The following is a 24,152-nucleotide window of genomic DNA, read 5'->3' as shown; positions in this document are numbered from 1 at the left end:
CCTTAATCTTCCCCTTAGAGTACTTCAGAACTGAGATAATTACCAAACAATTCCAGAATTACATAAAAATTGGAACAAAATGAGTATAAATATTTCTGCATCTTTAATAATTACAGTTTTCTACCAATTAAAAAATCAGATTGAAAGAAAGAAAAAAAATAAGACCGCATTTAGAAGATTAAAATTTCCAAGACTGGACTTTGATTATTAGTTGGTTACAGTTGCCTAACTACCAGCTTTAGTTCCCAGATTCTAACACTCTTAATTATTCAGCTACTAGTAAACGAGTGCATTAGAATAAGATTTAAGAAGTATCTTATTAGCCTATATGGGCTTTTAGCCTCGAAACACGATTCTGCGTTATTTCGCTTGTCTTTCGTGTCTGTTGCCATTTGGTAAAACGTCAGATTTGGAAAAACATAAGACGTTCTATCATAATTAATATGTTTGTTAGTAAAAAACTAAGGAAATTATTTAAAGCAAGAAATACAGTTCTTAAAAGTATTTTTTTTCACTTTAAAATCTGAATGATTTAAATTGAAATGCATTTAATTCCTGATATATCTACTTAAAACCATTCAACATTTTTATATAATTACATTACATATCTTTCCACATTTCACATATACAGAAGATATTGGACGTTCTCGTGTTAATCTAAATGCATATTCATGGTAATATGCTATAAAATATCTTGCCCCCATGGATTATCTTAATTGGTGAACTACTACGTTAAATTTTAAAACAGCCCTTTTGGGCGATCGTTAAAATCTGAACCCTTTCAATTTTCTTAAATCGTATATTTATTAACGTCACACTGCAATAGCTACTTTCTTCCCTAAATTACAATTTCTATTATACATCTAGATATTTCTTCGTCCTGACTTAATCCACTTGTCCAGCAAGCTGGGTGTTTTCAAACATAACGTGTTCAGACTTCATTGCGTGACATTAATTTCAAGGAAAAAATATTCGTTATATTGAGTAATCATCTTTTCATTTATATTCAACTATAAATTTAGGATGCACATTAAAATCTTCTCTCATCTTAATAAAAATGGTAGGATTAGCCACCGTTACATTAATTTTGGGTCTTTTTGCCTTTGCCAATGGAGAATTTGATCCTAATGAAGTTAAAGAAGAAGAAATGTACAATTGCTTCTTTGCAATTCTTTGTGGTGAATGTAAGTGATATATTGACACCTGTTTACTTTATTCTACTTTCTTGTCTTTACCTCTAATCAACAGCCCTCTTACGAAGTGCGTATTTCTAATTACGTACTGACAGACGAATCATGTTTAAGGTAGATGAAGTCGTGAAGCAGTTCACTCCCGCGTTCTATTTGCTGTTGCTGAAAAGGCTTGCTATAAGATGCATAATTTCGCAATTTTTCCCAATTTAGTGCAAATGCATCGGTTTACATTACAAAGATCTATAGGAAAGCATCCTTACCTACGAACATGTTTGTAATAATCTCAAAAACCAACAAATATACATGCAGATTAAAGTTTTTGTAAGTGCATTGGAAAAGATTTTGAGAATTTCTGGAAGTTTTAAAACTTGCAAAAAACCAGTTTACCTTAGAAATTTAACAAACACAACAGTGTTTTGGATCATATAAAAGCCGTAAGCACCCACAGTACTATAAGTAAGGTATTTAGAAAGATAACAATTACGTGCTTACTAACCAAAAGATGGTTCATCTTGTAAACAAAGATAATAGTCTAATGTATCAATTCATGTAAAAAAGCGTTGTAAATGCGTTTTTCAAGTATTTCTTTAGCAATAATTTCATTCATTTAGCTGGTTTTACTACAATAATAGGTCAAATGCCTTATAAAACATGCACTAGCCGACTAAGTACTCATGAGGTTTTAACTAGATGTTTTAGTAAGTGATAAATTATACGAGATTTTCATTAGTCCAGATTTGTTCGACATCTAATAAACATTGCGTTATTTTAAATGTCAACAAACATCACAGAATAAGAATTTCACTGAAATACAAATGTATGAGTTCCATTATATCATTTATTAATTTTACCTCAGTGCTTTTGTTGTGACCACAATTTGATGCGCGTTCTTCTTTAGGTTCAAAATTTATAACAATTTTAGATAGCTACGAAACAGTAATGAAAACTGTAAATTAAAGGACGTTTTTCATAAATTAATATTTTTCCGTAAAAGAATCGTAATATCTAAAGCTTCATTAGAATTCATTTTTATAATACTAATTTTATTTAAAATCCCTCCTTTAGATGTTATTTTTAAAATGAGAATTGATTTATTTGTACACAGAAACCAAAGTTCTTTTGCCTAAAAAGCACGTTTCAAGCAAATTTAAAAGAAATTTGGAAATAATTTTTAAATGATGGTTTAAATAAACAATGATTTTTAAAATTCGAAGCACGCAAAAGTAGATTTAAAATGCTTCAAATAAACTCTCCCCTCCTTGCTCCAAAATAAGTTAGTTTTTAAAACAAAAAAGACAAAATATTAATATATAGAATGCGCTGGAATGTTAAAGTCTGATGGTGTGTTTCTCAGATATTAAGTATATTAGTAGCAATATTTTTTAACAAAAATATTAGTTAACCAATTTCAGGTGAAGTAATAGCCTAAAATATGCTATTCCTAATATCGCGAAATCCACAGTTTCATTGATCTATAATTAGCTGATATTTAATTCTAATATTGTAAGGTATTAATGCATTGCCTGACGCAGAAAACACCATACCATGAAGAAACAAATGCATCGTCATGCAAATAATAAAATCATATAAATGGTCCGATTTGTAAACCAATCAGAAGATTAGCACGAGGGCTTTAAGCATCGAAGCAATGCACGAAGCCCTCAATATCGCTGCCTTCACGACTATATTAAGCCACTTCGTTGGCTGCATTCAAGTCTAAAGATCAAAGGACATAAAGTAATGTCTTAAAGACGGCATTGTATTCAGTTTTAAGGTTAGTAAACAGGTAATGTATAGAAGGGGGAGAGACAATGGTACAAATGGAGTAGGGAATAGTTGCAGTTGAGCAAATTATGAGTGAGTGACTTCACGTAAGAGCAAATCATGTAGTATAGTAACTTTGCTCAATGCCATCAATAGAATGAATTAATGATGTGCTTCATGTTAGATTTCCATATGCTATTAGATCCATGCCTCGTACGTTGAGGAAATGCAAGTTAAAGCCCCAACTGTGGACCAGGTTTGGCGACGATAGGCCTATGAAGGAAATGTGTACCGTCGTATGGAATTCGGAGAAAAACTATGGATGTTATAGTGGATTAATCACCACATTTGATTTCACGTCGAATTTGATTTCTAGTCCACACAGGGATTAATTTTGCGAAGTTTGCAGATGTTTCCTTTGCTCTAGTGTCGATGCAGATGATTAGCTGATGCAGGTTTGGTTTTGGACATTCTTTACGAAAGCTTCCATGAACAGCGAGTCACTGCCATGAAAATTTGCAGAAATGTCGTGACTGAACTGAACGGAAAGCCGGCTGGAACAATATTGTCATCAGCGATGAATCGCTCTTTTGCCTCACAGTTGGTGATAGTTGTGTGAGGATGTGAAGTCACCACCTGAGAGGAAGTTTTTAGTATTTTCTGGATTGACACGCGGTTCATCAGAGTCGGATAAGAGTTTGATGTGACAATGGCTTTACTAGTTCTTATCTAGAGCATATTGCAGGCACGTTAATGGGATGCAGCTATTTTGATGATGTTCTGCACTTTCATTTTCTTCCTAGCTCCAGAGCAATCTAAACGTAATTCTTAAACAACAACAACAACGAAAAGAAAAGAAAATAAAGAAATTAAAAAAAAAAAAAAAAAAAAAAAAAAAAAAAAAAAAAAAAAAAACACCGTCACAATTTGCTTGACTCAGCATGAATGCTTTGCAAAGGCTACAAGTGTTCACGTAAATATATTAATCCAACGCTTTATTATCAATCCAATATTTGTGAGATATGATTGGGCGGCGGTTCAATACCTTCCGTAAGATGAACTATGGAGTCATATCAAGAAGGTACAGTGCTCGATACCCATAGGGCACAATTCAGACATTCATCGGTTCGATATAAAGAAGTGTTCAAGAAGGCATTGCTCAAAGGTGGCGGAAAGATCTAATTGATAACCTGTATGTATAAATTTATTGCCGTAGTATAGCTTTGAAAATATACATTTGTTAAATGCTTGATTAGGTACTTTTCCGTTTCGCCGGCGCAAGCCTCGCCATTTCCCTTTCTCCTGCGCAAATCTCGCCAAGCAGACTTTATTGGCGACAACACACAGTATACACATAAAAAAATGTTAACAAATGTTAATTCTAAGAATTTTAAAATTTTTTTTTTTATTTTGGAGGCAGCGAGGTAACTTTCCAGATGATGCCGAGCAGTTCCTCTGTGTTTCTTATTCCGCCATTTTGCGCTTCCCCATAGTCTTTCAATTTTTTGCGTGTGCGTTCCAGTTTCCGGATCTACAAAATTGTATTTATGGTTCACTTTGAAATGTTCGAAACTTTCCTCTTCCAGTTTTTCAGTGCAATATGATTTCCACGAATCGGAATATATTGTAGTTCCTTTTTCGATGTTTTCATTTATTGCCTCTAATATAATACTCATGGATCGGTTTGGCACCATCACAAGGAAACATTCGTTTGTTCACGACATACTCCCCCAAAGATCTACTGTTGTGGTAAAATCCGTCCCGAGTTGTTTTTGCGTTTCGTGAACATACTTTCATCCACTTCAACGATCATACCAGGTCCTCTTATTTTGCGTTGTTGACGTTTAAGTAAAGAATCCACACAAACCTCTCGCATGTAGTTATTCCAATCCACAACTGTTCCGTGACTGATTTCCAACTGCTTTTCACACCATTTAACTGAAGTTAATTCTTCACTCCAACCATAAATGAATCTTAAACACTTCAAGAAACTCAATCTCGATGATTCAAACCATGTGCCTTTCCGTATACTTCTTTTACCGCGGTAAGTTGAAAGGTTGCAACGCCATTGAATTTCGTCTCCGAAATATAATTTCATTTCATGATTATTTTCACAAATAGCAATGTTAGGCAAAACGCCTTTCGCTTGAAAGAATCTGATGGATTCTTCCTCTGTCCTGGGCAAATCCCAAATTTTCATTGGTTTTTCATCCATTTTTGACATATTTGTAAAGGACGTTAATTTAAGAATTTAAAGACGTTAAATTAAAGATTTACTATGCTTTCATGGTATAACTTCTTGATTCGCCGGTTAATATCACGTGATCCCAAACGATCTCATCTCACGTAAAATACGCTACAAAAATCTGATTCTCTCAGGAATTACATTAATTTCATTAATTACAACATTAATTTCAAGTTAAATCCCAGTATGGAATACAAGTTTAAATGCAAGAATTATTTCAAAATTATAATTAAAAAAATTCTATGTAACTGTATGCCAATATTGAAAAAAAAAAAAAGGTAAATCTGATAATAAATCTCAGCGACTTGTGTTGAAAAAGTGCCGTGAAAGGTTATCAGCGAAGATATTCGCTTTGGCATCAGTTCTACCATTTTCGGCGACTTTATCGCTTTCGCCGGCCAAACGGAAAAGTACCCTTGATTATTAATATATGCACACATTTTGGTCTCTTTTCAATAGTTCTCTATGTAGAAAATTCTCGGTCTTGCAGTATAGTAATAAATATCTTTTTATTTTGTAAAATCATTTTTAAGAGATTTATAGTTTTATATATCTTTTTATTTAGATCTGCAGCAGACACTTGAGATATTCATCAGGTGTATAAGTTTTTGAAAAACTGTTTGATTTTACCACATAAAGTCATAGTACTTAATAATTTTAGTTATCAGCTAAGTTTGTAAATTGCAAATTCTTGCATTATAATTCTAATTCCTCTGCCCGTTTGAAGTAACTCTTGTATTTTATACACCACCTTCAGTGTTTTGGTTTTCTCGTAAAGACGCAATTCATTTTAACATTATTGCTGTTATTACTATGGAGTGAAGAGCGTGACTACAGCAAACAAAGCTTTTATGGAAGGGGAGGCTCAGGTGAGATGGGGAAAAAGATAGACGAGTTTAGATAATTAAATATTTCTGAGAAGCAGGTAAACAATATACTTAATGAGAAACTCCTTTTAGCTTAATTGTAACTTGCGTTCATTTTATCTTCCTTGTTTGTAACTATGTCGCTATTTAGCATATGAAATTAAAAACACTAAAAAGAATGGAATAATTTTAACTATCAAATATAACTAGAAACTGAATGTAAAATTGTTTTTTCTGCAATATTGGTCAAGCAAAATTAAGGCTTTTTTAAGGAATTCGTAAAATAAATAAATCGGACAGTTAATGTATTAAAAATTTTGATCACATGACACCTTTTAATAAAATCTAGCCCTTTGTACTGACAGCCATTTAAAATAGTTTTTCTAAGCTAGGATCCAGCTAAGATCATTTCACTGCTTCAGCTGGTAATTATAATAATAGAGGTGAACTACGTTTATTACTTTTAAATCGCTTAGTTCATTAGTCAATAACATACAGGTTGAATCTGAAAAAAATGTTAAATATCTTAGTGTATATATGTAAGAAAATAAAAAGCAAATATATGAAAGATAAATTATAATGTAAATTAGCAACGTAACTTAATTTCTTCTCCGTATTCTAGAAATAGTAACCTCTATTTGCACTGCTTCATTTCAAGACTTATCCGTGTCATATGACTGTTACATAATTCTGATGATGTAAATGAAACTAAAACTCGAACAGCTAATAATAATTTTACAGTATTAATTACACAATTAAAATATATATCTAGAACCAAAACTAATTCTGAAGTAAGATTTCATACTGAATATAACGCAGTTGGGGAGTCGCTATACTTATTAGCTGGGCTTTAGTCTGCTGCTTCCTTCTTACTTCAAAGTTATAAAAAGTGTAAACCTCTTGAAATAGGCACAAGTAATGGGCCAAGTTGTTTGTGGCTGCAAAATGTTTACTGAGATAAAATAAAGACTTTATCTGCCTCGGCTGCCACCACTATTCATTGTGGATCGGCATTTCAGCATTCTACGATCAAAATTCTTGCTGTTCATTACGGATTTCGAGCAGAGGCAGCACAAAAATACTTTACTTCAGGTAGTGGCAGCACAAAAATATTTTACTTTGGGCAGTGGCAGCACATTTCTTTTAAATTGTTGAGTTTATTTATTAAAATTACTTACCCTTTACCGAGTGGCAACATATTTCTTTTAAAGGCTGATTTTTTTTAATCGAAATTTCATTATGTCGTACAAAACATAAAATAAACAAGAAGCAAATTTCGAATTAAAAATTTGGCTTCGAGCTGCTCGTGTTCTGGTGAAAGATTAACCGTGCTCAAAATTTATCCGTTCTTTTAAATGACCCTGTTTTTTTACAATGCGAGAAACATACATACTATTATTATTTAATAATAGTAAGAATAAATGAAATTTAACAATAATTGCAATGAAGGAAATTTAAAGGATCTTGAAGAAATCTAAACTTTTCACAAAAAAATTGTCTGAAGACATTATAGGAAAGTAATCTGTAATGCGCAAGGAAAGTGCTGAAAACAATACTGTTAAAATTATATAATTTAAAACGCTTCCTTTAGTGCAACAAGGAATTTAAAATACTTACTTAAATAGTTACGCTTTCCTGATGATGCAACAGATATTCAGAAATTTTCATTCAAAGCATTGAATGCATATTTAAGTTAGTGTTAATATATAATCTATCACTATTTTGATTAACAATATTTCAGTAATTAGATTCATATGAAGCCATAATGTTTTGTTAGCAAACTCGGCTAGGGGAATAAAACATTATTCTCAACTCAGCTATTTTCACGGCACTCATGTAAAATTTTAAGTTTCTTATGCAAGTGCCACGTAACCAGAATTGCTCATAAATTAATATTTGTTAAAATGCGTTACGTAACCAAAATTCTCATAAACTGATATTTATTAAAATGCGTCATGTAATCCAAATTATTCATAATTTGAAAAGCCTACATGATTAGATTCAGCTCTTAAAAGAATCCTTAATCAGTCATTCAAGATATAATTTGTGGTTTGATTTTTGAGAAACACCGAATTCGCACGTAAACATGATACATACAGTCATGAAAAAAGAGACATCCTTTAGGATAAATCCGTACCTTTCTTCACATCCCAGATTTTTTGTGTATTTATTGCAAGCAGCTTTAGGAGATAAATTTATGCACATAAATATAGTTCACTGAATTGCGCCTTGGCATGCATTATGCTGAACTTAAGATTTACTGATTTTTGATTGAAGACATTCATTCATTAATGTAGTTCTGTGTTAAAAGTTAATAAGGTTGCAAGTTTTTCTGAATTCTTAGATTTATATGGACATAATCTGGAAAGTGAAATCACACACGTTTTAAAAGACTAGTCGAAAGGTCTACGCTTATGAACTATGATTCCGCTGTTATAACTTACCAAATGCGTTCTTTTAATACGTTTACTGGTATATTTATAAAGTGAATGGGAAAGATGTCGTAAAAAAGTTGTTTAATTTTTGTGGTGTAAAATCAACATATAATTTAAGTTTTGTCTGACTAAAATAATAATTTAAACGAAAATTTTCTTAGGATAAATGAAGGAAAAATAAGATTCGTTTCAATCGAGCAATTAGAAGCCGCCCATCAGAATACAAACAAACTGCCTCAACTCCGACTAAGCCGCAGCGTTTCATAGAATTTCATTTACCTATTAAAGGCACTGTTCTTGTGAACGGGCATCACAGTAGAAATCCGTTGCCACTCACATTCTTAAAAGAGAGTTACGGCCATTCTCTGTCTTCCTTCTGATTCGCTGAGTTACCAGGAACATAACTCTAGAAGCAAGACATAGTATCAACCGTTCTAACATATTTTAACGACCGACATTTCTCTATCATTTTGTCGCCGCTGTTATTGGTACAGTAGTTAGCGCCATTGGATGCTGTATTAGACCTACTGTTCACTGGATGTCCCGGAAAGTAGATTCATAAAATTCTGTAAAGTTTGCAAAGATTTGTTTTTATGAAGTGTATTTGTAAAATGTAGTGCTGTATAGTGTATGTTACGCTGCAAAGTATCTTGAGTATCTGAAATTATGTAATAATTATGTAAGTTAGGCATTTATATCCTGAGCCACAATGGCAACATTATCTTATACTATTATTTGATGAATCTTCTAATGCTAGATATTCGAGGAGCTAGACTATACTACCTAACCTCTTAATAGGTGTCTCCGTCTCCTGTCAACTCTCAACTACTATATTAGGCGCAGGTTCGAATTCCGAAGAAAGCTTGGATATTTGTAAGTGAAATCTGAGCGAAGTATTTGTAAGTGAATCTGAGTTTGAGCGAAATGAAGGAACTTAAAATACTGGTGAAGCGAAAGTAGTTTGTAGTTTCTCGAGTAGTTTGGTGGTGGGAAAAGATGCGAAAAGCGTTACCTGAACCACTCTCCATCAAAATTGCCGCGGAACGCTCCCTCACACGTGTAGGCGACCCAAGTTTTCTGTACAAGCGCTGATGGGTGTAGTCCACCACAAGGGACGATCTCTTATGGTGGCGTTCTTGTGGTGCCCCTTGGACAATTTTCTCGGCGATGAGATGGGTAAATGACGGATGGGTACTAGTCATCCTAGTCATCTTCGACGAATGCGTCAAGTTGCAAGCGTCCGGCTTTTTGAAACGATAACAAGTTGATAGTCTTTGGTTCTAGAATGTTTGGTATCCCACCACAGTTATTTATGTATTTGAGCTTCATGCTAAGACCTGTAACTTTATTTCCTATAATTTATTTACTGGAAGCATTAATAGGCTATTTTCTAATACTTTGGTTAATTTAAGCTTTTGGTGGCTTGAATGGCAGTTTTTTGGGAAAAGTTATATTCATGTACCGAAAGCATTCTACATTTGCCAGATTACTATTTTATAAAATAGTTATTTTTAATTCTTACTTTTAGAAAAAACGCATTTCGGAAAAGAAAGCTAACAAAATAACAGCCAGGAGTTTCAAAACGACAAATATTTCTTTTCTGCCATTTGGTATTATAATTAATTAATTAATATTACCGTAGCAAAAAGAGTTTAAAACTTTGCAACAGTTTATATACAAAATATGTTTTTACTCGTGTTTAAAAAGAAGGCATGCTTATATATATTCCATGGGGGTACGTTTGAGTGAAAAGAGAAAGATTGCTGAAAAGTAGGGTTTTTAGAGAATGTGTCATTTTTTAAAAATTAATTTTTGCATAATATTAGTTAAACTTATAATTTATGTTATAAGTTAAATGAATATTTCATCATTTTTTGCAGGGGATGCCTACCCATTTAAAAGAATAGTTGATAGAGCTGGTCCACAGGTAAATGGTTTTTCTTTTCAGATACTTTTATTTATGAATCAATAATTAAGAGACATGTGTACTATATATACTTGTCTTAACACACACATTTATATGTAAAGTAGCTCAAAAGCTCCACTGTTAAGTCAAAAGACAAATGGCTGTGTAATATTAGGCTGTGTAAAATCATGTCCAATACGCGTCGCTTATTAAACTCCCTGGTTAATAAATCAGACGCTTATTAAATTCAAAATATCGGGAGTAGAGTCATTAGGTTATTTTGAAGCAGGAGACATGAAAAATGGGCAACTCTCTCACCATAACTTGAAACTGGACCTCTGGAATACGCGCCGAATTTGCCACAGTTACATCCCGAAAGCGTGCCGGAAGATAATGCTTTCGTGATAGGGATTTTAAAGGGCGACTAGGGATTACGGGACCCAGTCGCCAAATCTGCTGGCTACGAATTATTCTCAACCACCTTTTAGTTTGGGCGCCACCACAGTTATTAGGTTATTTTGAAGTAGGAGATATGAAAAATTAGCAATGCCCTCTTTAGGACTCCAACCTGGACCTCTTGAATACGCAAAAATGTGCCACCGTTACATCAGGAGAGCATGCTGTAAGGAGGGAGAAAATTCCTTACACAAAATTCAAAACAACTATATACTAATAAATAGAGAACCAGTTTCATCTCAATTAAACTATTTTCGTCATTTATAAAATTTATATTGTTAAGCTATTGATATTTTAGTACCCAATTAGCTTACCTTTTCCGATCTATATACTTACGTCTTGGTTCTGGTTATTGAATTTCGTTTCTGGACATTTTTTGTTACTTAGAGAGCCTAAAAAATTTATTATTTACTTAAAGTTTTTTTGTTTTATTTGCATCTTATTAATAAGTTAGTGAATAAGGGTAATAGTGACACTTCACTTTTGCTATCTGATTTTTTTAGGTACAAACTGGATTGTATTTACATTTTTGAACTTAATGGTTATTTTGTAGGTAAATTTGAAATTGTTGTCAGTATGTTTGTCACTGATATCGTAACAGCATACATTTGTGCAATACATCCGTAACAGTATACATCTTCAGTTATGATTATTCTTGCTGAATGTCATTATTCAAAGGTTTGTAGAAAATTTTTGTTGCACAATTTTTTTTCCTGACCGAAAGAAATTGTTGTGTATTAATTCAAACTGCATGATGAAATTAAAATTAATGTACTAATCCTTAATAAATTTAACATATTATTATTGAGGCCTTGCGTTTTTTAAAATGCTTGTGAAAATGACTGCAACTTCGTGTAGTCACTGGTAGCTGAAGATCTGCGTTAGATTACGTTCTGTGCAATTGCACATCTGAACTAAAAAACCTCATTTATTATAAATTTACGAAAAGCTGTATTAACAATACAATAATAAAAATTGAGAAGTAATATTGAATGCATAGGAAAAAAGTATTTGGAATTTAAGTTATTGTTCTCGTTATGTTAGGATACTGTTGCAAGAAGAGTCTCTCTCGTCGATTTTTAGAGCGTTCTGAGTATTTACTCTATATGAAAGTTTGCATGAGGAATTACTTACGCGCTTTTAATTTTTCAGTTTTTTCTACTTCACGTCCTCTGTACCTATGTTATATTTGAAGGTGATATCAAAGGAGCGATAAGATCACTGGCCATTTGGCCCCCTGATTTCGAGAGGCCTTGATGACAGACACAGTGTAGATTGCTAAACTTAACACCGGTGTTAAGTTTAGCACACCCTAACACCAGCCTTGAAATCATGAATTTGGTAACGTAAAATGGAGGTGTTACTGAATATGTTATTGCTCCTGCTTTGTCAAAGCAGTCTTATCACACCTCGTAACAGCTGAAAGACTGCAAATTATGAGGCGACTGCACGCATGAATTCCTTTATTTGGTCTGCCACGAATTCCTTCATTTAACATATAGAGGACCGTGGCTTATTTATTGTTCAAGTATGTAATAAATAATTCCAATAAAATCAGCAAATAAGTAACCTTCAATAAAACCAATTTGACCAGTATAGTTGTACCCCCCCTACCATCTGTCCCTATACCTTTCGGACATTGTTGGCAAAGCTCTTTATCTGGAATGGAGCTAGAGAAACAGAATTTTTTTATTTCAAAGTTAGCGAAATGAATCCTCTAGAAGCATCGCAAATGACTAAATGTTCCTTCTGGAGCTCCAACTAATACGATAAATGGAAATGCAAACTCTACATCCAATATTTTAAGAATTTCACATTCAAAATCTTTATGGTCTTCTTTCCGACCGCTTTACAGTCAGCCTTCTTGCCGCTATATAGTCAGTTTTCCGGCCGTCTCACCAAAAGTAAGTAAAATTTGAAATTACTGAGACTAAAATATGTAATTTCTATAATTGTAATTTCTATTTTGTACCTGAGATCTATTTTTTAAATAACTGAGTTATATATAGAATAATCCTAATAATCGTTTGAATTGTTAAATCGATTGCACTGTTGAACTGTCTGTTCTATAGTAATAACTTGAAGTAATAATGATGAATGTAACTTACTGTGTATGTAAAGTAGCTGATCTCTTACCCAGAAAAAGGTTTTTTGATAATCTAGAAATTTAATAAATGTGTTTGTTTAAAACTTTTAATGGCATTTGTTTATTTATTTTGTGTCATTTATGGTGGTCTATCATGTCACTCAATTTGTTTGAACCGGGAGGCTTGTAAGAAACATGAAGCCTTTATTGAATTTGGTGTTATTGATTTTCCTTTTTTTACACGGGTTACTCACAACGCAACCTTAAAAAGTTATTGTACTAACCACATTTACGGTTAACGATTTGATTATGTGCTCGGGTTTAATGATAAAAAGACATTTATGTGCCTTTGATAATAATTTCACTATTGTTGATTATTATTATTTTTTTGTTAGTGTGTCCGGCACTTAGATAGTTTAAGTTAAAGTTTAAAAGTTCAAACCTAAAATTTTCAGCGATTCAACACCTTTTCGACTTTTGAGATTTGGAATATATCTGCGCTCGTAAAAGACTTTATTCCGGGTACGTGTATTCTAGGCATTGCGTTATAGACAATTATAACTGTAAGGATTATGTTAATTTTATTAACAGTTAAATTTTGAATTAAACTTCTTTTCCTATCACTTCTTAATTTCAACTTACCTCGTCCGGCCAGAACGCAGTTTTAGAATCACATCTGAATGCTAATGAGGAAGAACGGTATTTAACCACGAAATTCTACTGTCTTAGAGAGATAACAGATATTCTGGCTGCACGCGTCCGTCTTTTTAGGCTACTCTCTCGTAAGATATTATTGCACTCGGTCGTACTTTAGGCCCTTGATAGCTTCGCAGCCAATTAGCGTTAAGAGGACAACTCCGTTAGAATTTTGATAGCTTCGGCTATATCTTTTTAGCTAAGATTAGTTTAGTTTGTTTCTTAGTTCCTTAAGTCGACTTTATTGTACAACTCCAAGACGGAGTTTTGTTAAACTTTAATTGGAATAAGAAAAAGGTTATTTTACCCTTCTCACTTGTTGTTTTCTTCCTCACGAACTCAAGCGATTATTCGCTTATTAGTTCTTAAGATTCGTCACATTCATCTGTAACTTAGAAATACACAGTGGAGAATCCTACATAACAATGGGGTTTTTGACCGACATGCTAATGCCACAATGGACTCGCTATCCTACTGTTGGCGAAGAGGAAAGTGCTCTGTGCGGACATGTCCAACTCACCTGATAGTCTTTTAATTTTGTTTTGGACTCTGCGTCTATCGCGTGGTTTACGAACTCAGAAGGTACGATTTTGCAGCTTAAGCAGACCTTGGCTAATCATTGAGATTCCTAACACATAAGCGAAATTTTTTGACCCATGTATTTTCAGTCCTATAGCTCAAAAAATCTTCTTTCGAGTAACAAATGCTTCTTTTATATAGCTTCCTCAGCGTCATTATTCATATAAAATTCGTATAGATAAAGTTTTTTACTTAGCCATTTTGAGCTTTTAGGTATCTATATCACAAGCGGAACAAGAGATAACCTTTAACACCATATGCTTTATGTAGACTGATTGATATTAATACGTGAATGATATTAACACGTGCTTCTGAACATACATTTTGCAAGTATTGAAGAACTTTCAACTCACTCCGATAGCATAACAAGCAAGTTTTACAGCTACCTTTTAAATAACAAAAGCGCAGTGCTTTTGTTGTAGTTTTGACACACCACTATCTGAATTTAATTAATATAACTAATGATTAATGAAATTATTACATGGCACTGCATATCCTTTCATATTCCTTACAGTCGCATAATATATATATATATATATGAAATTATGGTGAAATGTAGTAAACAGATGAGTGTTTTTTTAATTTTTATACGTTTGTTTTTTAATTTTTGCTTATAGATGAAAGCAGAAGGTTTCCGATGGCTGAAAGAAATTTCAGATATTGATGCTGCTGATACTAAATATTTCTGGGACCATTATCCAGAGTTCAAATGCCACTTTTCTGACGAAGTGAAGGTATCCTAAATTCATTAACAATAAATATTATTAAAAATGAATGTAATTTTTTTTTATTTTTGAATGGAAAGGCTATAAAAAACAGATAAAAATGCTCTTATGAAGTATAAACTATACTTTATGATGAATTTCATTTCCTAAGTATAAATCTAATAGATATTACTCAAGTTTAATTTAATACCCTTCAGACCCTACTATTCGTACAAGCAAGTTATCACTTCAGTCTGAATTTAAGTGACAAAGCCTTATGAAGTTTAAAATGGGCTTTTTTTATTATTCAACTCTTAGAATTAACAGAAGATCTACTGATGCTGCACGCAAAACGCCTCCACTTGCGAGTATTTAAAATAAAAAAAAACTGCAAGTTTAAATTCAAGTAACGTAGTCTGAAACTGCAAGCAAAATAGTCTACTTAAGCCAGCTCAAGTAATTAAAAGCGCGTTTTTAACGTTAGTTAGCATTAAACTCTAGCACAGCTGGCGATAATACGTAATTTGCAAGAGATGCGGCCAGAAGGTTTTACTGTAAAACTTTTAACTCGTCTTAAAAACTCAAGAATTAATTTGCATTCTGGTGAGGACGGTAGAGAGAAAAATTTATAGTACATTTCCAGATTATAATGACTAATTAATTAACATAAAATCCTACAAGTTATATTTAGCGAGCATCAAAATTAAAAATGAGTCTGCTCAGAGTCTCTTCTACACATTTATTTTTGCTGCTTGTATTCACCCATGCCACAAAAGAGTTTTTGATAGAGTCAAGAACATAATAAGTCTTTTAGAAAATTAGTCTTTCAGTCTTTTAGGAATATATTTAGTCTTTTAGAGTGATATAGAGTAATCATATCCAATACGCCATAAACAGAGACCTTGATTGCTTCGAAAATGAAAAATGCAGATAGTACGTTTGAAAGTTTCAGTGGCATCTTTGGACAGTTTTAATAGAGAAGTGATTCGGGGAGTCAAGTCAGCAGATTGAAAGTCATTTCAGATAGGCCAAACTGAACTCGCAGTCTGGTTAATCCCGTATCCAGTTAAACTGAGGTTAACAATATTTATTTTAAACTCTTTCTTTGCAACCTAAAAAAAAAAAATCTTCTTTTCGTCATGTTAGGATATCTGGAAAAGTTTCTTTTTTTCATAGAGTTTCTTGATTTCTTTTATTTTGAACTCTAGGATAAAAAACGGTATTTATATTGTCTTTATATTGAATTCCATTTACACAGATCGCCCAGTGGGGCCGAGTTCATTATTCATGTTGAAAAGCACTTTACATGAGATTCCTTTCTTAGCATAATATTCCTTCACCTGGATAATGATGTAGTTATTAAACCAGTCAGCAAAAACCGTGTAGCTCAAGCCTTAGATTTTCAGCATGCAGCTTACTCGAGGCAATGCCAGATGCCTACGACCTTTCAGAATGGCACTGTGTAACCAGATTAAGTTCCAAGTATCTTGATGTGTTACCGCCCATTATAACAGTATGCCGTCTTTTACAAACATGAATCAGGCATAAACGTTTCTTTCTTTCTTTTCTATGTTAAACAAAAAACAAATTTAGGAAATTTATTTGCCGCATCTGTATCTGCATTAGTTGTCTCACCTATGACTTTGAAACTGCATAGATTTATGCGCGTTTTGAATATTCGAAACCTCCAACATTAGTTTTAAATTATTAAAGTAGTTCCTCCTCGTTCATTCTTAGGGTCCGCGATGTTGGCCTTCAGCTATAAGTCTTTATATAAAGACCTAGAGCTCTCCTGGATAAATAGAAAACTCGATGGTATCTTTTTCTGCGTCAGATTCTGGTTTCCGTGAGAAAATAATATCTCTAACTTTGAAGTCTTGAGAGCCCTTTTTTGGTAAAATTTATACCTTTAAATATTACTGTTCATTTTATGCTTTCATCAATATGAAGTTTATCATCTATTAGCGTATTCTCAGACAAAATTGATCCTTTTATGCGTCAAGCTATTGTTAGTATAATTTTCCCATCTTCAAACACGTGAATTATCTTTAATATTTTGTCCAAGTAATTTGCAGACCTTTGTGTTTTAGGATTATTACCAGCGATTTTGGATTTGAGTTTCAAATCTTTTTTAAAGTTAAGCTACAAATTACTAAATTAACGAGGATTCTCATTTGAATCCCATTTGAACGTGATCTGAATGCAAGGATTACGGGTAGAATAAAGGGGGAATTTTTTAAATAATCGTTTTTTTCAATAGGTTTGAAATTGAATATTACGGCTTTTGTACACTTAGTAACTGCGAATTACGTAAGTCGCGTATTACATAAATTAAACTGTTACTGCATTCAACCAATTGGTAGGTCATGGTGGTACTTTTAGTACATAATATTATAAAGCTGGCTGAACTTTCCAAGCAGGTATGCCTAAAAATTTTAATGTTTTTAATCTTAAATAAAATATTACATCTCCCTTATTTAATTTTGCGATATATTATATTACCAGTGATCTGTGTAAATGGAATTCAATATGAAGACAATATAAATACCGTTTTTTATCCTAGAGTTCAAAATAAAAGAAATGAAGAAACTCTATGAAAAAAAGAACTTTTTCCAGATAATCCCTACGTGAAGAAAAGAAGATTTTGTTTCGGTTGCAAAGAAAAGAAATTAAAATAAATATTCTTAACGTCAGTTTAACTGGATAAGGGATTAGCCAGACTGCGAGTTCACTTTGGCTTATCTAAAAATGTTAAATTTATTGCGAAGAGGTGGAAAAATTACCGTCACAAACCACAGCATTAAACAAAATTGTTTGCAAAACATAGCAGAAAAGAAACGGACAATGCGTTGGATAGCGAAAGGGATAGCAGTCTTAGCATGTCTTAGTCATTTATAACGTAGTTTATATATTTCCAATAGTGTTTATTATTCCTTTATTTACAATGCGACCTCTTTGTCTTGAATACGAATTTGATTAATGTAAAGAACTGAATTTCTCCAACTAAACTGCTTGAGAATACAGGAAATTTATTAATAGTATTTTATATTTATTATAACAGGATTATTCTTCTTTCTTTTATTTTCTAATTGCTCTTCGATTAACTGTAATTGCGAATTAACCGTGGATGTCGCCTTATTGAGAAAATTGCTTTGACTGCTTTTTGCCAGTATTATCTCGGGTAGTCGGAAGTCAGTTGTATTCAAAATAATTTTAACGATAAGCAGAGTAATTGAATATTCGCAAGTTAAAACACATTGTTCAATACGAATCATTCGCTTTCAGGACTGGAGAATGCATGCACATGTAACAAAATCACTCTCATTACAATATGCTATGGAGTGTATCTCAGAGACAAAGGAATTAATAACATTAAAAAGTATCACAAAATAAAGACAGTCAAAAACAGAACTATCACAGACTTGAGAAAATTGCTTTGACTGCTTTTTGCCAGTACATTTAAGAAATACCAGTATTATTAAAATGTATAGGTTCAAGACAATTTCAGACTTGATCAGTATTTTGTATATTGAATACAATGATCACACATGCAACGTACATACATTTATCTTAATTGTTATGAAATATTTGACATGATTATTCAAGACTAACGAATAGATTTTATACAGCAACAAACACATTTTATTAATGATACAAATTCCAAACCTCTAAGGAGATGAAAAGTGTTTCTCTAATAATGAAGTTTTATTTCCCGTCCTACACGTTTTCAAGTAGGTTTAGTATTGGATAACTTGACTTGTGGGCTTACCGCCGGGTTCCACAGAAAAGCCTCTCTAATTCTTCACGTTTTCGTCCAAAACTCATCATTCACCGTTGTCTTAAAATGTCGAAAAAGGCACTAGAATTGGTTCATACTATTTCAGTAACCTTGTGTCATTAAATTTTATTTGTTTTATTTGAAACATTGCATCTGTGAATTAATGTTTTCCTTTTCTAACAGAGACAATATTTCTTCGAATGGCTAAAAAGACTTGGTGAATACTGGGCTGTAAGTAAAATCCTTTTTAATTTACTCCTGTTATGCAATTAGTTTCTGATGATTATTAAAAATTTAACTAATTCTGCTATTAATGCTCAATAATAATTTATTAACATTTGTCAAAGATTAACCTGAGTAAAATTATTTCAATGTAGCGATATAATAAATATGATTAATTGAATTACTATTGTTATGAGTTACTTGCAAGTTAAAATTTCAAATACAAACAGTTTCACCAGTCACAAGACACTATAGTGACTTACATAGTCAGTACCTGCAGTAGTCACCGTCGTTTCTGATTGGTGCATCATTAGGCGTTACTTTATAATCAAGGAGTTTCGTCTTTCAGATTAAAGTGATATTTTCCTTTCAGTATGTTCAGGTTTCATTCAGTGTTATGTGTTAAGTAATATTTTTAATGTAGTTTCATGGGCCCGATTTCAGAAATTTGATATCCGCAGTACAGACGCATCTTTCTCCCCGTTCTAATCTATTCTGAGTAGTAGGAAAGATTCGAACAGGGGGGGGGATTGTCACTACTACAAATTTTACAGAGGCTGTTTGCATATTTTTTAGACGATTTTCATTGTAGTTATAGAAATATTTTACCTAATTGTTTTGTGTTCTAAATGTAACATTTGATAACCCTTATTCTTCACTATCTTTTTACACGTAATTTCCAAGACAATAAAGCTTTTCTTTAGTATTAAAAGAGGTATTTTATCCTATTCCTCTTGAATAGCTTTTCAAAGTCCAAAGAGAGTTGCAGGTCGACGTTTGAATAATTTGCTTTTTTAAAAGCCCAAAAGCGCGAAAATCCGTGGATGATACATCAGGAAATTTAGTAGGAATATGAGTGAAGGGTATGGCTTGATATAAGTTTCTTGTTCCATTTTTTCCAAGAAATACAATAAATAAATAGTGGATTCTGAAGTGCAGCTTTGCTTTGATGACACTGTGGGTAAATAGAAGGACCTGAACAGTTTCCTGCTCTCAGTCTAATTTTTATTTGTCATTTTATCAAAAACCACCAACAGTCATAAATCCTTTTGAAAACTTTTATTGGATTCTTTGAAGATCTTCTAAGAATTCTTCAGAATTCCACATTCTAAGAATTTGAACCACATTCTAAGAACTTTTCTTCTCTGTGATGACGATAAATGTATCCCTTTTTGTTGCGGTCGTTTAAATATATCCAAGATTCATCTAATGTGACCATATTTTTTTATTTTTCTCCGAATAATATTTTTCTCATAAAGAATTCTGCAGCGCGTTCTGCTTTCGGCGTTATGTCCTGGAGAAAGACGGTGCGCATTACCTTTTTCGCCTTTTTAAAAGTCAAGTCAGCATTAATCACTTTATATTTGGTATTGAGCATTTTAATAATTATTCAACTATCGTATGACGTCGCAGATTTTCTTTTAACATTAAATTTCTTACCTTTGCAACATTCGAAACACTTCATTTCATCTCTGGATATGTATTTTAAACAATGTTTCTCCTTGAAGCCAAACTTTGACTTTTCTTCTTATTGCAATATTATCTATCGTTGCTTTGGATACCGAAATATCATGGCTTTGACAGCAATTTTTAATAATTAAATACGAATAATTTTCTTCGGAAAAGCAATATAAAGCCTTCCTTCCATTGTTTCTTTAAAAGCACCATTTTGTATGAAAACAAAATTATCAGTAACAAACAATAATTTACACTTTGAAAATAAAGTTGCAGTTAAAAAAGTTTTTCCCAAGGTGGCAATTATTTATAGCGAAGCAAAATTGTCTAAAATGTGTGCGAAGAGCCTCTGTATCTCATAAAAGAGTACATTTTGTGAAATAACCTTATAATCTAATATTTTTCATTCAATATTATTTGAAAGAAAATGACATTTGACTTTTTCATTTTGTTTTTATGATTTTGTTTCAGTTTTTAGAGCATAAAATATGAACTTACATCTTTAAACCAGGATTACTTTTTGTTTTCTGAAAGAAACAGGAAAAAACGTATCTGAAAAATTCTTATGGATATTATTACAAACCTGAATTAAATTATAGAGTTTAACCAAATATAATATTTTACATATTTTAAATACTATAAAAAGAATCGAAATTTTTTTAAAAGGGAAGGGCCTGCGTACGTGCCTCGACTGCCATGTGGAAGTCAGGTCCTTATAAACAAATACAACTGCTCAGCGTTTCGTTTGCTAGAATAACATTTCTTTTTTTTAAATGCAGTAATATAAAAATTAACTTAATGATTTCTATAAAATATTTAAATATTTATGCAGCAGTAAGACTTCTTACTGAATTATACGTACCACTGATGGATAAGAGGCTGATGTTAAGGATAACCGTAAATTTTAAGTCTACAGAGTTGCAAACTTCATTTTAGTGTCATACAACAAGGGTTCAGAATAAATGCTGCAAAAGCTTATTTGCTTAATGTTTGATTCCAGACTTACAGTTGCAGCATCAGTGCTTCTTAATTTAAATAAAACGTTTACTCTTTGGAGAGATTTTTTTTGACAATATTTAGGCGAATAGAGCTCCCATGAAAAAATTATATGATGCCTTTGCAGCAAATATTCTAAATAGAAAATACTTGTTATGCTTTAAAAGCAAAGTATCACAATTATTTGGAATTGTGTTTTACAGAAAATAATTAGTATGTGTAGTAATATATAAGGACAACGATTATATGTTAGTAATTCTTAAAAACTATTTTTTACGGGATAAAAATATTTAAGTATTCGTAAAATCCAAAGAAAATATTTTATAACGTGCACAGAATTTTGAACATCTCTCATTATATAATTTTTGAGAACAATGGAGAACATCACTTTTTTCATTTAATGCAGCAATATTTAAAATTTTTATATTTCGTGGCGACTAGGCATGTATGTTTTTGTGAATGAAAGCTGGTAACCTTCGAGTGTTGGCATCTGTAGAGGGAGATCAGTAAGGTAAGAACAAAAATAGAGTTTTTGGAATTTTGAATGAAGTGCTTAAGGAATATTTTTGGAATATTAATAGCAGGGTTTTAAATAACAATAAATTATTGAGCAGGATATGGAAGGTTAGATATTTTTATTCTGACATCTGTTTTTTCGTGCTTTTCAAAATTTTTGCACAGCTTAGTAGTTGTATTTTTGATAAATTCTGTGATGGTGCAGACTTTCAAATCTTTGTAAATTATATTATTTTTAATGTGCTAAGAAGCATACATTATCATTTTAATTTTGAGTTATCTAGATATACAAAATTTTGGTCCTTCCGTCATATCTAAATATTGATCCTGCGAGTATAACACAGTCTGAAAAATGTATGAAGATTCTCTTGTTTTTTAATGACAGTTTCATTTACATACCTAACAATGGTGAATTTAAATTTTTAAAAAATTTTTCCGAAATATGGCCAGAGAGTAAGCTTATTGTCTAAGATAATGCCAAGATATATTTCATTCCTTTGCCATTCATTTTCTTTCTAAAACAATATTGCATATTCTGGTTTATTTTTAGTTGTATCCTTGCACTTGATTACTCTCACTCTCAGTCTCTCCCAGTCACTTTGAGTCAGTCTGCATGGCGAATAAGAGATCAGCCAATTTCACAATTAATCTCGAACAGTATTTATAATTGAAGCTTTATATGTATCACCATCAAAAAAGACTAACTGGATTTTTGGGTCATGAACATTTTCAGCTGTATAAAAATTCAATGAATAAATAAAGAAAAATAATTTCCAATTTTAAAATTAAAGTGTATATCAGAAAAATAATACGCAACTAATATAATGATAGAATATGTTTAGATGAATTTAATTTCTTTATGCATTAATCTTTCATGGCAACAGTTCTTGAAGGCCTTTTTCAATGAATGCCAAAAAAAATTGCTTTTATTGGATGTTTTGTATTATACCTTTGAATGTTATTGTTAATCAAGTCTAAAAACTGATAATCGTTTGCGTTGCGTTGGTTGATCGTATTGCGTTGGTTTTTAAATTAAAAAAGGTAAATTTATGTATAGTGATACTGCGCTTTACCAAACTGCTTGTCAGAGTATCATTCGAAGCACTGCATGAACTTCTGTTTTCTTTAACCATAAATGTTATTTTAAGATTAAGTAAGCTGGTAAATGATGTGAATTTTTCTTTAGATAAATACTATCAATCTCCTATTTATTAATATACGCCATGTTGTTACTTCATGGTTTTCGTTTGGTACCACATGTTATGTCTTTTAATTTCCTTTACTTTTTATTCCGTTACTAATTTGATGAAAATACATTTTTAAATCTCACTTTCACTTATACATTTACATAGCGTTTTTCTTGCATAACTAATTTACATTTATAGTAAATTAAAAACGAAAATACATTTCTAAATCTCATTTATACATTTACATAGCATTTTTCTTGCATAACTAATTTACATTTATAGTAAATTGAAAACGAAAGTAATTTCACAGCAGTTTCTCTAATCTTAAGCTCTAAAATTTTATATTGACTTTTTCGTAATACTAAATTACTTTAGTTTTCATAGGGCCCACCAGCGGCCGAGCGGTAAAGTCGCTGAACACTGGTAGTTTGGTCCGAGGTTCGAATCCCGCGAACGGGCTGGCTGCAAGGGTGTTTTCGTGGTTTTCCCCATGTGTAACGTGTATACGAGCCAGTTTCCTTAGAAAGTCCTCCACGAAGGCATCCCTCCCCTTAGGCAGATAGCCCTAGTGTGCTTTGCCATAATAAAATACACCACACACCACACTTTAGTTTTCATAAATTTAATATTTTGCTTGTATTCTAACTGAATTGTTTCATCTGTAGACTGCCTGTGCAGAGCAAGACTCTGAAGAATGCATAAAAATGGGAGAGGCGGCTGTAAGTAGATGATTTAATAAAATTTGTGCCATATAATATCTCTTATCATATTGGTTGATGTCATATACTATTATGTGTAACGACTGTAAAATATTGCATATTGCAATGCTTATATTGTGCGATATTCCATTACAAAATATTGCAAATTGCAATGCTTGTATTGTGCGAATCATGAAATTCCAATTAATTGGATTATATTTATCCAGAACTCCAGTTATACGTATCTCTTGATTTTAATTTGAGTAACCTTAAAGTTGCTTTAATTTACAAACGTATTCTTATTTTTTCTTTGATTTAAATAAGACAGCTTAATGGACATATTTAATGAAATTATTAAATTACTTTAAGA

General features: G+C 32.1%; 1 protein-coding gene across 1 annotated transcript in view; it reads left to right on the top strand.

The window, feature by feature from the left end:
- Window positions 1–1,034: 1,034 nt before the first annotated feature.
- Window positions 1,035–24,152, top strand: part of LOC118201153 (uncharacterized) — a 35,076-nt gene continuing 11,958 nt past the window's right edge. The window contains exons 1-5 of the mRNA XM_035373187.2: window positions 1,035–1,184; window positions 10,384–10,430; window positions 14,844–14,960; window positions 18,892–18,939; window positions 23,750–23,803. Of these exons, the coding sequence (XP_035229078.1) occupies window positions 1,058–1,184; window positions 10,384–10,430; window positions 14,844–14,960; window positions 18,892–18,939; window positions 23,750–23,803 (393 nt within the window). The 5' untranslated portion in view covers window positions 1,035–1,057. The remainder of the gene's footprint in view (window positions 1,185–10,383; window positions 10,431–14,843; window positions 14,961–18,891; window positions 18,940–23,749; window positions 23,804–24,152) is intronic.

This window comes from Stegodyphus dumicola, chromosome 1 (genome assembly GCF_044657685.1).
Source record: "Stegodyphus dumicola isolate Sdum_Otavi_A_Nest chromosome 1, ASM4465768v1".
NCBI lineage: Eukaryota > Metazoa > Arthropoda > Arachnida > Araneae > Eresidae > Stegodyphus > Stegodyphus dumicola.
This window is presented reverse-complemented; position numbering and strand designations above follow the sequence as displayed.